General features: G+C 37.2%; 2 protein-coding genes across 2 annotated transcripts; one reads left to right on the top strand and one right to left on the bottom strand.

The window, feature by feature from the left end:
- Positions 1–3,041: 3,041 nt before the first annotated feature.
- On the bottom strand, positions 3,042–13,426 carry LOC118743071 (5-hydroxytryptamine receptor 2A-like). Its single transcript, XM_036475598.1, has 4 exons — positions 13,347–13,426; positions 5,622–5,957; positions 5,130–5,426; positions 3,042–3,273 (listed from the first exon to the last, which is right to left on the bottom strand). Exons 1-4 carry the CDS (start codon positions 13,424–13,426, stop codon positions 3,087–3,089), a joined length of 900 nt encoding a protein of 299 aa, XP_036331491.1. The 3' UTR covers positions 3,042–3,086.
- LOC118750062 (40S ribosomal protein S20-like) lies at positions 3,734–4,142 on the top strand. Its single transcript, XM_036484798.1, has one exon. It carries the CDS (start codon positions 3,777–3,779, stop codon positions 4,140–4,142), a length of 366 nt encoding a protein of 121 aa, XP_036340691.1. The 5' UTR covers positions 3,734–3,776.
- Positions 13,427–13,707: the final 281 nt, after the last annotated feature.

The raw sequence follows: 13,707 nt of genomic DNA, 5'->3' as shown, positions 1-13,707 counted from the left end.
TGACACAGTCATTTGTCTGGCTGTTGGCGTGCTTGTCTGTTAATTATTCCAATTGAAAATAATGCACATCGCCGTTTTGGAATGCTAGAGCTTTTTACTACTTGACAGCTTGCAATCATTTACATACATTCAAAATATTGCCGACAAAAATATAGATCATTCAACATCAATTAAAATGAGTGCACAGTCGGCAGGTTGACGGTGCTAAATTAATCAAGTGTGCGGCATAATATTTACTTTGCGGTGTGCGACAAATACATGGTTATTATAAAGAGTGGTAACGTACGCCTGTCATTAGATTAGCTAGTATTTGTTATTTAGATTTTACGTAATACTTCGTTATTTCTGCATCTTAGAAAAAAAGGAGTAGGATCTCAAATCTAACAAATAAAAAGTGTTTGGCAATTAGTAGGGATACAGATTTTTCTCCAAAGAAGATTAAAATTTTTAGGAAAAGTAACCTTATTATTCAGTTTTGGAAAATGGGTGTAGCACCCGCCCACTTATGACTATACCTGCTTCATCGATTTCTACCGAATCCGGCTCAATGATTTCATTAAGTCTAACTGAACATACATACTATCGAGGATGTTTGAATTAGGGGTAAAACCACCCCTGCTTTCCATGTTAGGAGAGTTTTCGGAAAGGTGAAAAAACTATATTTAATACGTATGCCGGATATTTAATGTTTGGCTTCGCCGGAACTTAGACTTTTTTGCCAGTTTTATAATTTTTTTTTTTAATGTATTTTTTTTGTTGCTTTACTTACACATTAAAGACTTTTTTTATTTTTTTAATTTTTCATTTGTTGTTTAATAGCTAGATTTTTTTGCTTATAAAAAAGTATTTTTTTTTTTGGAAATCATAATCTTTAAGAACTTGTTTTACTTTTTTCTTTTTTTAATTGTATTTGATTCTCAAAAAGAAGACATTTTATATATTTTTGCTTTTTTCAAAATTAAAGTTTTTAATTTATTTTTATTTAAGTTTTTAGATTTCATTATCTAAATGACGAAAAGAATAACGATAAGACCTTCTCGTTAGCATATGATTCAATTAATCTTTAAAAGGCAGAAGAGTATTGTGGAACAAGTTTTCGTCGTCCCTTGTCGAAATTTGGTTTGGAGACAAACCACCCTGCAGGAAATTGAATTAGTTTGAAAGTAATTTATAAACTACTTTATTTTCAATGATAACTATTTTTCCTGCAACGAACTCATTTATTTATTATGGCGATGTCCTAAGAAGCAGTTAATTGCCTTTTCCTGAATTTAATTTCACCTACTTTAAAATGAATTTGGCTTACACAACTTTAAAATCAGTATGTTCCGTTTGAACACGCTTTCGTTATGGACTTCACAGATGCATTTTCAGACTTCCAAGACACAAACTGTTTTTTTTTGAACAAAAAGAGTATACAAATTCGAAACATGTACTCATTTCATTTGTTTTAAAGTAGTCTTTCAATTAGTTGATTTAATAAAGAAATCACTTGTTTCCGTCAGGGCAGTTTCAGCGTTATGCTTTCTTCAGTGTAATTTTTCGTTATCAAACGAAACCGATTTGTCCAGAGATGACGGAAAATCGTTCCACAATACGCAAACGATCTTGAAAAGTGACACAACTTAAAATAACACGTTCGCCCGAAAATGCGAAAAACTATTTCTTAGCACATGCTAATCATATGGGCAAGGGGGACGTTACCTTAGGTTTTTTTCAACAATGTATAACAGAATTTTACTCCAGCTTTTGCTGAACGGTAAACAAAGGCTCTCAGTACATTATTAGTGTATACTTTCAAAAATGCCAAATTTTGAGTTGGTCACTTTTGAAGATCGTGTGCGAATACATCATACTGCTACTCTGTCGAAAACAGCAACAACGAAAATGTAAAAAAAAGAGATTTGTGTCTTTTGAAAGACTGTGATGAGTTTAAATTTTCCCTGTTAGCTATACTAAATGTCGTACACTTTTGCTCCTTTAGTGTGGCGAATTTTATTTTTGAACGCAAATCGAGATGGAAAGCTCGTGGGCCAAGCCAACTACGATCATAGTAAAGCTCTCACCTCTACCTCTAAGACCTTTCCTAAACATTTCGGAAATTGCAGGACGAAGTGCTTTGGAGAGTAGAGGATGTAATAGATGCTTTGGGTCGCAGTGCACTATCTATTTACATAAGTTATCAAACCCTCAATAAACTAAAAAATAACGACTAACAGATGAGTTGATTCAAAATTGTATATGATTGTTCTAAAAGAAAAGTTCGTGCCACAAAAGTTCATTAGTAGAATAAATACGCTGGTTGGGACTGGAAGAATCGTACTTTTAAGCTTGGAACTTTTCCGCACAATAAACGAATGAAATTGCAAATGTAATAAAAAATAATTGAACTCATAATTCAGGAAGTCAAAGTTGTTTTGTTTTGCAAAAAATTTGTTTTCTAAATATAAGATACATATGTATGTATGTATGTACGTTTCCGATAGCTTATGCAGTGTATTCGTACTCTGGCATCCGATTTCCTGTTGAATTGAAAAACTTTTCCAATCGACCAATGCTGCGCGTAAGAAATGAATCACGTAAACAAATACTAAACTTATAAACTCAAGCCAAGTACGGAAATACATACGACTATGTGTGTGTGTGTGTGCATTTGCATGCAGGTATTTGCGTATACTTTTCTTATGGCAACAAAACCTACATACATACATACATACAAGCTTACAGTCATACATTTATCTAGGCGCTTTACTACAACAAAGATCTGCAATCAATATTTCTTACATTTAAGACTCTTCTTAAGGACGTACAAACTCATAATTTTTTTCCTCAAAACTGCACATAGCTGTAGCTACATATATATGTGTAGATATACATAACTGTTCGTTTCTTGTTTCACGCTATTTTACTTTATTTAATGATTTTTATATATGTATGTATGTACCCGTATTCGTAAACACATAGTTGGTACAGTTACAGCTTACAGCCGTAATAAATGTACATAAATACTACATACATACTTAATAAATGTTTGTCGCCGGTCTGTTTACATTGCGCTTTACTGGCGGCATCTCTTTCTCCTCATTCTAGCACTCATCATCCGTGATCGTATAGCTGCCACGAAAATCGCTTAACGGTGTCGCATTTGCGGTTGATGGTGTCATCAATGGTGCACCTTGGAATGAAATGGCCAATGGCAGGGCGGAGGGTGCGCACAGACTTAATGCACCACGACCTTCGGTAACGGAGCGATAGCGTGACTGACGTCCAGAGCTGTATGTAGAAAGAAAGAGAAAGAGGGAGAGAGAGAGAGCGAGAGGAGATATGAAAAAAATGATATTAGTTCTTTTAAGTGCTACGCAGTAAAAATAGTTTCTTAAATAACGAAGTGAATAACTTTTTTTATGGCTTAATTTAATTTCTGTTGGAAATTTTGAGTTAGTGAAAAGTTACTGTTAATGGTTTGTTTTAGAGTTTGAAATCGTTTCATTTTTAGATGCCATAAAACTTTTGTTGCAAATAAATAAATTTTAGTGCAGTATGCAACGATGCCGCGTGCGACGCATAATGAAGCGTTTGTGGTCAAATTAACCCTTAAGTACTGTTGTTGGTCTCGCAGACCACAACACAATTTTTTGATTAAAATTAATATTTCGTTTACGCGCCAATAAATTTCATACCACGAATAGCTTTTATCGAATCTTTGTTCCCAGCTCTGGTTCAGCGCTGTTCAATAGTCAAGGATTTGAATACCTCGACCAGAAATTTTAATAAAAATGGGTGATGCTCCCAAGGATATCGAAACGCCCCAAGGCGCTGATTTTGCATCAGTTCACCGGAGTTCCAGGAACGTGCGTTCTTTAGAAAATGTGTGTCGCGATCTGATAAATAGCGCGAAGAGTCAGAATCTGCGCGTCAAGGACCCAGTACGCATGCCAACCAAAACTCGACGCATTACGACTCGTAAAGCTCCTTGTGGCGAAGGTTCAAAGACTTGGGATCGCTTCCAGATGAGAATCCACAAGCGTATCATCGATTTGCATTCACCTTCGGAGATTGTAAAGAAGATCACCTCAATTAACATTGAGGCTGGCGTAGAGGTAGAGGTTACCATTGCCAACTTGCCAACTAAACTGCAATGAGTTAATCAGCGTAGCGAGAAAACGTGTGCGGTTAAAAGAGCGGTAGTAATTGTAATTTATTTGCTCGTGCGTGGTCAGCATTGACGTAACTATTTTTCGATCATTTTTTATCATGTTGTGCCTGAGTGCGCAAAGATGCTGGCTGCAATTAGTTGCGGCCAAAAGTGATCAAGTTCAAATCTCACTATGCAGAACATATAATTTAAAATCTTAATTTTCGTTTTTTTTTTTTTTTTTATTATGAAAAAGTATCTGTGAAGTGCACAACGAAAAAAAGTGGTTCGGTTACAGGTTACATGTTACTACTACAAATACTAGTGAAAAGTTACGCAGCGGGAGTCAGTTGTCACCTCCTAGGACAACTCCATGTTAAATGCGACAGTAGAAAGCATGGCTGGTAGATTTGCAAGGTACCGGTATTCGACTCCCGAAAACTTGTGAACTCACTAGTTCTGTACTAGCATTTCCGCTGCAGGGTGGTGCCACGGGGCGTCTACGCTACACACACAACTACGAGTGAGTATATGAGCACGCGTTGCTATTTTGACTTTTTTAGTATATCTTTTTTAAGTTTTCATTTAAATACAGTTTCGCAGTGAAATCTTGTTCTGTATGCAAAACTGAAGATAATGCATTGTCTAAGGTAAGTGTGCCACCACCTGTAAAAACTCGTAAGATTTGCTCATATTAAGCTTTAGTTTAATGAATGGCCGCGCGAGCAATGTTCTCATAATTCGTTTATCTGCCACAATGTAATATTTGTAATTGGGATATTAAATCCAATTGTAAGCAAAGGGAATTTTCCATATTTTCTCATATTCATTATACACCTACATACTTATCCTTGATTTCACACGCACACATGCGCATAAAGATTAATCTTCCAACAAAAGAGATTGTTAATTAAATTTTAAATACGATTACCCAACATATAATTAACAAGCCCACAGCACATCGTGTGCCCACTTGCCCCACTAATTCACTTACCGTTCACAATTGCATTTGAGTAGACGAATGAAGGCCGCGCGAAATGTTCGATTGAAAATTGTATAAATGATGGGATTAATTGTTGATGAGACATAACCGAGCCAGAGGCAAGTATCCACCACATGTTCGGGCACTTGACATTCGGGGCAACCGGCAAAAATGATATTCAATATGAAAAATGGCGACCAACAGAGAACGAAGGTGAAGAAGACGAGACCGAGGACCTTAGTAGCTTTCTGCTCGGTCGCTACAGCATTAGCAGATAGACTATTGCGTTTGTTGCGATTATTCAGGAAACTGTAGGAAGAGAAAAATAAAAACAAACGAAAGCACAGGATAAAGCAAACCAAAGTGAATTATGGTAATGCAAGAAAATTAGTGTCAACTGGTTGCCGTTCAACGTCGCAGATTGTGCGTGACACAGTTGACACTACTCGGAGTCGACTATATGTACATATGTATGTATGTACATAAAGTGTGTGTCTTACTCACCGCAAATTCAATGTTGGCGTTGTGACATTGTTCAGCGAGAATTTGAATGATTTCAGTTTGTGGCGACGCGTTTCGCGCATTATGGATTCCGGCGTTTGGGTGCTTTGCTCACAAGTGCTGCCGTGCTGTTGTTGTTGTTGTAGTGGCAACAATGCGCTACTACTGCTATTGTTGTTAGCCGTACCACCACTGATACTGCTAATGACATCCTTTCGTAGGACACCGCCGCTCCCACTGCCAACAATCATGGCATTTCCAGCGGTACTGCCATTCGTTGTGTAACCGAGTTGCGGTTGGGAAGCGCTTACACGCACCGATGCGCGGCGATTGGGATGACTGCAAAGAGATAGAGCAAACGGAATTTGAATGTTAATAACAAGGAAGAAGATCACTAAAGAGGGGAAATTTTTTGATTTTGTAGTAGTTTTGAAGAAAGGAATTTACATTTTTTTCTTATGGTTACAGGCGGCAAGGAAATCTTAAATTGGTTAATTTTCACAAAGATCAATCTGTCCCTTGATTTCATGGTTGTGGCCATAATAAACTTTTAGCTCCGTTTATTTCAGCTAACACCGCCAATGTCCAAAATGGACATCGGAACAGGATCTGGCGTCTTCTCTTAGTAGTTATATCTGACAGACTCCTATAGGCTCCCAGATGACTGCAGTGTCCCCCAGGCTAAAATATCGACATGGCGTCTAAGCAGGTGAGCAAGATCGAACTAGCTCCATATAAATTTGCCTTCGTTGTTGACAGTCACGCTGCCATCAAATCCTTGGGGTCAGCAACAACTAACTCGATATGCGTCAAGGAATGTTGAAGATCCGTACAAGCTTTACAGAAACATATAATTAATTTTTACTGGGTCCCAGGCCATAGATCGTAAAATCTTCCGAGCGATTTCTGTCTTCAGAAGTTGAGAGAGTAACTAGGGCCGTCGCCGACAGTAGGTGGAAAATTCTGCACACCTGCAGGGTATCGCGCTCGCTCTGGCCATGGCTCAAATGAAGAAAACGTAGTTCAGTAAGGCTTTCAAAGCCGAACGTTAGGCTTCGCACCAAATATACTAACCGAACAGTGGACCCGCATAAGGTTTTTTCAAAAGCTTCAGAGGTGAGGAGGAGATAAAATCCGTCTCGCACTTCACCTGCGAGGGCCCAGCACTCCGAGGAAAAGGTTTTAAACATCTTGGGTACCACATCTTGGAGATGGTAGATACATATGTTAGGGAAAGTTTCACTTGAAGGGCTGTTAGGATTCGTCAGATAATCAAAATGGTTGAAAGATTATATATCTAGGCAAATGGATACCCCTTGGGTATCACAATGGGCATTTTCCGGGCCTCCGGGTGCACTCTTTACATAGCTGCCCTAACCCAACCTAAATCATTACATTCACAGGAAAGGGTCTCTTTGTTCAGGGATACACGGATGATATCATAAAATGGTGCTGTAAAAACGGGTTAAACTTAATATTTAAGTTAACTCTGGTGTTTTCATTTTTACAAAAGAAATCGCCTTTTGATTGACATTTTTTTCGTCTTCGATTATAACATATATAAAATCAAACCGGTAAACAAATTTCTGTATTCGTTTCTTAAAATCTCACACTCCATTAAGGCAAAAAAGGCACATGCAATGCCCCTTGAAGCATTGCCAGCATAGAGACGACCCTCTTAAAAATCTTTAAAAAATAGTTCAAATGTCAGATAATATTAGAGTCGTGGAAATTTAATGACAGAAAGAAGGATAAAGACGGAGCAGGGGAGAATCTAGCTAGGCACTCTTTCACCTTACAAGACGCGGTATAGGAATTTTTACAGCTTTTGTGTTTGGTCACTACAGGGTTATAAAACAATATCCAACCCAGGAGTTGTTCAATCTGTCCATTGCAAGTTGTGTCACGATCCTATTTATGTACATGAATGTAACCTAACTCCTTCGTTTGCCTCTGTTGCTGCTCATATGGCATTTGCCGGCGGTATAGGTGCTAATTAAAACGCGGTTAATTAGATTTCCGCGTTACTCACGCGCTTCTCCACTAAACAAGATATGTATATGTATTTACTGCTAACTCCTTCCTACATATTGCACTCCATAACATACATATATAAATATGCAGCTTGCACTTGTCCTTTTGTATATATTAGGGTGATCCACAAAAAAAAAACTTTAACTAAAGAATGTATGGCCCCGAAAGGACTTATTTACTCAGAACAAAATTCTCCCATTTCAAAACATTTTTATTCCAATTTTAAAAGTTGTCGGTGTGCACTGGGAAATTTCCATGTATATAAATAAATTTAAAACATTTTTTTTTCATTAAAAATGTTATAAATATTGAACCGTTTGAGGTAAAAGACTTAGTTCTCCTAATCGTCTTTCAGACAACCAAATTTAGTCTAATTTTTTGGAGAAATTTAGAGAGAGGAGCGAAAAAGTTCTCATTAAATAGGTCATTTTAAGGCCATAAATACGTTTGGTTAGGTTTTTTTGGATCATCCTAGTATACATATATGTGTGTAGAAATATTTCAACCGCTGGCAGTAGTTGTGGTCACGTCGCGCCACTGTCTGCTTAGCCGCCGCAAACTAATAAACTAAATAAATTTACTAGTTAATCTACAAAGTGCAATTGAATTACTTTCTCCAAGCGCAAAATGTTTGTAAAACTGCTAACTGGATTCTACAAAGATTAAAGTGATATTTGTAGCACAAGTGGTTTAGTTGGAAGCGCTGACATTTGATGTTGTATACTGAGCTTACATGTAACTACAACGCTTTCTCGCTTGCATACACAGATTTGTATGTATGTATTGTGTTGGTGAGAAAAATGCAAATGTAATTTATAGATAAAATAACTTAAACATCTGAAAGTAGAAAAAGTAGTTGTCTGAATTAAGGTATCCTTTGGTCTTTTGACTGGTTTGTTTTGAGTTGAAAGTCACAGCGGATATGCTAATTCATGTATACCTGTATGCACATTAAGGTGGTCCATAAACAGTAAAGTCGGAATTGTAATGCGGGGTGAGAGCATTCTACAACCCAAAATTAAGTTTACGTGTATCGGCGTTTTTTGTGTCATTTTAGCTTACCTACAGTGTAATGTAAGAAACCATTCAGATCTTATGACGTGGTGTTAAAATCTAAGACAAACATCTCCGACATCGATTAAGAAGTTTCACTTAAATATGCTTTAAAAAGGTTCACTCATACGCGCCGTACATATGGACATTAGGGTGGTCCAAAAATTCATGAGGGGAGAAAAAGTAAAGTCGGAATTGTAATGCTCTCACCCCTTAGGATTGTTCTAAAACTGGAAAACAGTATACCCCTATTTTTTATTTTGAAATCAAAAAATATTTAGAGGTCCCTCAAAGCGCTCAAAGTTTTTTATGAATTTTTATATGTGGAAAAAACAATTTTTCATAGATACCTATCTATATATCTATCATTTCCATGAATTTTATCCAGATCATTACCTTCATTATTTTCTTCGTGTACATAGTACATATTCACTCACACCTTTGCTATATATTAAGTATTTTAATTTACCTTCCTCTTTGTCTTTATGCTAAGGTTTATTTACTTTTATTTTAATCATTACCATTATCCCTTTCTTCTTCTACAAACTCTCTTTACCTTCTTCCTTGAATGAGTCGCAAATATTCATCTACAAACATACATAAATCTTATTCCTAATCTGCTGCATCGCATGTTTCTCTAATTCAGTATCAATATTAAAGCATACATTTAGGGGGGCATTTCCGCCCCAACCATGTACATGTATGGCATTTGTATTGGTGTAACTTTTGACTTGATTTGTTCGCTTTTTGTTAAACTAATTTGAAATTTGAAAAATTGTCTGCACATCAGCATCAAAATACCTTTCTAATGATATATAATTTATTATAATTTAGAAGTATAGTTTAGCCGTAAAAGGGGTGTAAAGAAAACATGTTTGCCTATTTATATAATTGATGATTATTAAGCTTCCATCTTCATTTAGTATCACTAGCTAACCGACGGCGTATGCGTAGCGCACAGATTAACCTAACCTTCATCTTAGTTTAAAAAAGTAATATAAGATGACAATTTTTCATTCTACGTCCATAGTTGTTGAGACGAAAAGGTTATGAAAACACAATAAATGTGAGGTCTTTGATATCTATTCAAGCAGGTGAACCATTTTATAAAAATGATTTTAACATTGTGACTACAGCACTTAAACACCCTTGAAGCGATCAACTCTCAGTTGCTGCTGGTTGCATTGTAAAAGCGAAAATAAACTGGTATAAAAAGAAAACAACCAACTCAGTTGCAGCACTTTCGAGGAAAAGCTAAAATTGCAAAATAACAAATCGTCAAAAAAAAACAACAACAACGAACTAGAACTACATATAAGTGCTTTCGCGGTTGGTTAACAGCCAGCCACAAAGGCGAAAGTTTTCCCACAAATAAAATGAAAGTGAAAGGAACAACGAGCAACAACACCATAATTGCGTAAGAGGGCAAGAAGTGTAGCAAGCAAAGCGTAAATCTCGAAGAAGACGCACAGAGCACCAGACTAAGCAGCGTGATAGAGTGAAGAGCAAGGAGCGGTAAAGTTAAAATAACACCGCACACTAGATTTTGAATTGTTTACAAAAATTTATTTGAGTTTACTTACAGGCCATGGGCCATGAGAAAGGAAGTGCCAAGGCGGGCGTCCAAATGAAAAAAAAAACAAATTTATGAGACCGACTTGGTTGGTTGGTTGGTTGGTTGGTCGGTCCAAAAGGCTTGAAAAGGCCAGAAGTGCACGCGTGCGAAAGTGGGTTTTTGCTGTTGTTGCGCTGCTTCAAAGTTGAGGGCAGAGTTAAATTTGAAGTGCACTGATGTTGCACCAACACTGGCTGTTGGAGAGTGGGAAGCGGGGAGTGAGTGGTCAGTCTTAAGTTATAAGCACCATGGCAAAGTAGTCGCAACAGCGGCGGCGACATCAACTCAACACATTCATAAATATACACGTTTATTTGATAAGGAAATGAGAAGTAGTTTTTCTGCAGCCACGCCTGAAAGCACTGAAAAGAGCAGCACTGCAGCAGTTCTTTGTTAGTGCGCGCGCACTCAAAACGTTGAGGTGGTGAGTTGTTGGGGAGGTCACACACAACACTGAAATAGTAGTTATTAATGTGAAAATTCACGTTTCTCATTACGGCTTTATACTAACTCAGCGTGGAATTGTGTGCTAGCGAGTGTGACTTTGTTTTATTCTCCAAAGATTAATTTAATGGCGCACTAGTCAGCCGTCAGCAGAGAATCGTTGAGTTTTATTAAGTTGTGAAGGTGATAGGTTATTTTAGTGTGTGTGAAGGGTACGAGGGAAGAGAAAATTTGTTTTTCTTATTAAATTTCTGGTTTGTAAGTTTGGATAAATATCGTCACGTTAATTTACAAACATACAGGAGTTACATAGGCCGCGTGTATTGAGACCGCGATCCAAAAATGAAATTAGACCGCGCGGGCATAATTTCAATGTATAAAGCCAAGTACGGACCTTTTAAGAAATTGGTCAAGAAATAAATTGCGATCATTTCGTGTGTGGGAAAAGTAGTGTCCAAGGAGTTTTTATTTATGACATAATGGAACGAGCATATATTTCTATTGAAAACAAGGGTACTTTGTACTCTTCACAAACAAACTTTAGCAAACCATACATAGTAGAAAGCATAGCAAATTTCTTAAGAGCTTCGTACTGCTTAAGAAAATTTGGCTCAATAATTTTTTCTTGACTATTTCTTTGGCGTTATTTTATTCGTCGAAATGTTTACAAATAATAACGTAAAAACAGATTTGGTTTTTATTAACCCGTAACTTCAATTGCAATTTTAAACCAATGGTTTGTCTCTACGGGAAGGCATTGGTGTTATTGAAAAGAGTAAAAACAATTTATCTCAAATGAAGAATAACGAATATTTAAAAAAATTAAAACGACCAGCGCAGATCTCTACTATTTGAGAATATCAAGCAACATTTGATTGTCCATTGTAATGTTTAAATCCTTGAAATAAACTGAATAAAAAACATTAAATTGTACACTAAATTCAGTGATTATCTAAGTTCAAAATGAGCTGAAGATTTATGACTTCAATGCTGAAATCGATGTATCTTCAACTGGCCATAACGCTGTAACTAAGCCCTGTTTTTTTTTGTTTTGGTCCAAAGAATACGTGTGCCAAATATTTGTACGCATTTCTGAATCCGCATTTCTCTTTCGGTGTTTGGCTAGAGCTACCCTCAAAAATTTTGCCAATTTAAGATTTTCGTCATTGAGTGAAGGAGTTCGAAATTTGTATATTTTCTATCGCTAGTTGAACTAAGCGAGTTCAGTTTGGAAGGGATTAACCCCTAGACCATTCCTTTTTTGCCCAATTTGCCAGGTCGTTAACTGTATATTCTAAAGTCTTAATGACCGGTGAGATGAGCTTTCCTACGACCAAAATTATTAAGCCATCTGCAAACGTAGCAACTGTATTAGCTTTAGCTAGAATCCAACCTTGAGCCGTAAATCGTGCGGCTGTTTTCTTTTCTTCTGGGATTCTCAAGGAGTCATTGGTGCTCTTGTAGATTGATCAGTGGATCCAGTTCAACAGAAACTTTGGAGGAGTGTGATCCGAAGTCTCGGAAGTCTCTTTATAATCTTGAGGAGAAACGAAAGCATACAGTGCTATGACCCGCTTTTTCCAGGTAACTGAAGCTTTTGAAAATGATTGAAAAAGTATAATTTTTCTAGCATCTTTTGTAGAAGAACCCTACCGTATGCAAGCCAGAGAATTCATTTTTTTTTCATAAATTACAAAGTCCTGGAAATTTAAAGAGAACCACTCCGTTCCGCTAGTTATTGCTTTGCTAGGCTGAAGTTGATAAGTCTGCAGCAATGCGCTAAACCTACCTCTGGTATTGCTACCTTTTTTTTTTGCAATTACAGTGATTATTCTGGCAAATGAGAACAAACCGCTTGTACGTGGTCATAATCGAGTGCATACACAGTGGTGAAAGCACGCTTGTTTGTATCTGCATATGTATGCACGCTCATTCACATACTTCCCCACTCGTATGCGCCTAAGTGTACATATTCGTACTTATTCGTCCTTGCAGTACTTGGGGCTCAGCTAAGTGTGTCAGTCCATTTGCACATAAAATCATGCGTTCTATTTAAAATGTTTGCACGACAATGAGTTATCAGCGTTAAGTCTATACGCATCCAAAATGGCTTGCTGGAAATAGCTTTGGAGCTGTAGAGTAATTAATATCCAAGTAAGATCCGGAGATTCGTTGAGTGGTGACGCCCAAGGAATTGTGGTAGAAAAACGATCCGTTCTCACAAAAAAGCTACTTAAGCGGCTTATGTTTCCCCAATCAACAAAAGCTAATCGACGGTGAAAGAGAACTGAAATCCAAGGTGTCCAACCCTAAAGTTGGCGAAAGCTCGGCAGGGTAATTGCAGATGTTAAAATGATTGCACCTCATAATGCTCTATATGACGGCTGCAATGGGAGTTTGAGGTGATGGGTTTAGTTTTGAAATGTGAATTCCGATTGGAAAATGGCCGGTAAGAAGGTAATTTGGCTAATCTCCTGTTGGAAGAACTTAGTTACCTTGCAGATCAAACTTTTCGCCCATTTATCCAGTAGCATTCTACGTATACTCACTTTCATGCCTACTTTTTTAGTTAGCTCATCTACCTGCGATATTGCTGTGATCTGGAAGACAAATAAGGTTGAAAGCTAAGTGATCTGATGCGATCGAGAGTGAACTCAGGCATCCTCCAAACGATTTTGAACAAATTATAAAATAGCCCTGACTTCCGCAAGTAATATATACTAACCTCTTTAAGAAGTTAATTTGCGGTTGATGGAGAAATCCTAGTGGAGCACACCTCCTCCTAGTATTCGATTCAACTTCAATCCATATGTGAGGTCGGAGTGAGCTCAAAGCTTGTTAGAATTCCAGAGGGCCAATAGCTGAAAGTGTACTTAGGCTAGGTACGACGGTTATGAATACGAAAATGATTACGACGAGAAATGCGAAAACGAAGATGAATAC

This window comes from Rhagoletis pomonella, unplaced genomic scaffold (assembly GCF_013731165.1).
Source record: "Rhagoletis pomonella isolate Grant_MI unplaced genomic scaffold, Rhpom_1.0 Rhpom_scaffold_00001, whole genome shotgun sequence".
In the NCBI taxonomy this organism is placed as follows: Eukaryota; Metazoa; Arthropoda; class Insecta; order Diptera; family Tephritidae; genus Rhagoletis; species Rhagoletis pomonella.
This window is presented reverse-complemented; position numbering and strand designations above follow the sequence as displayed.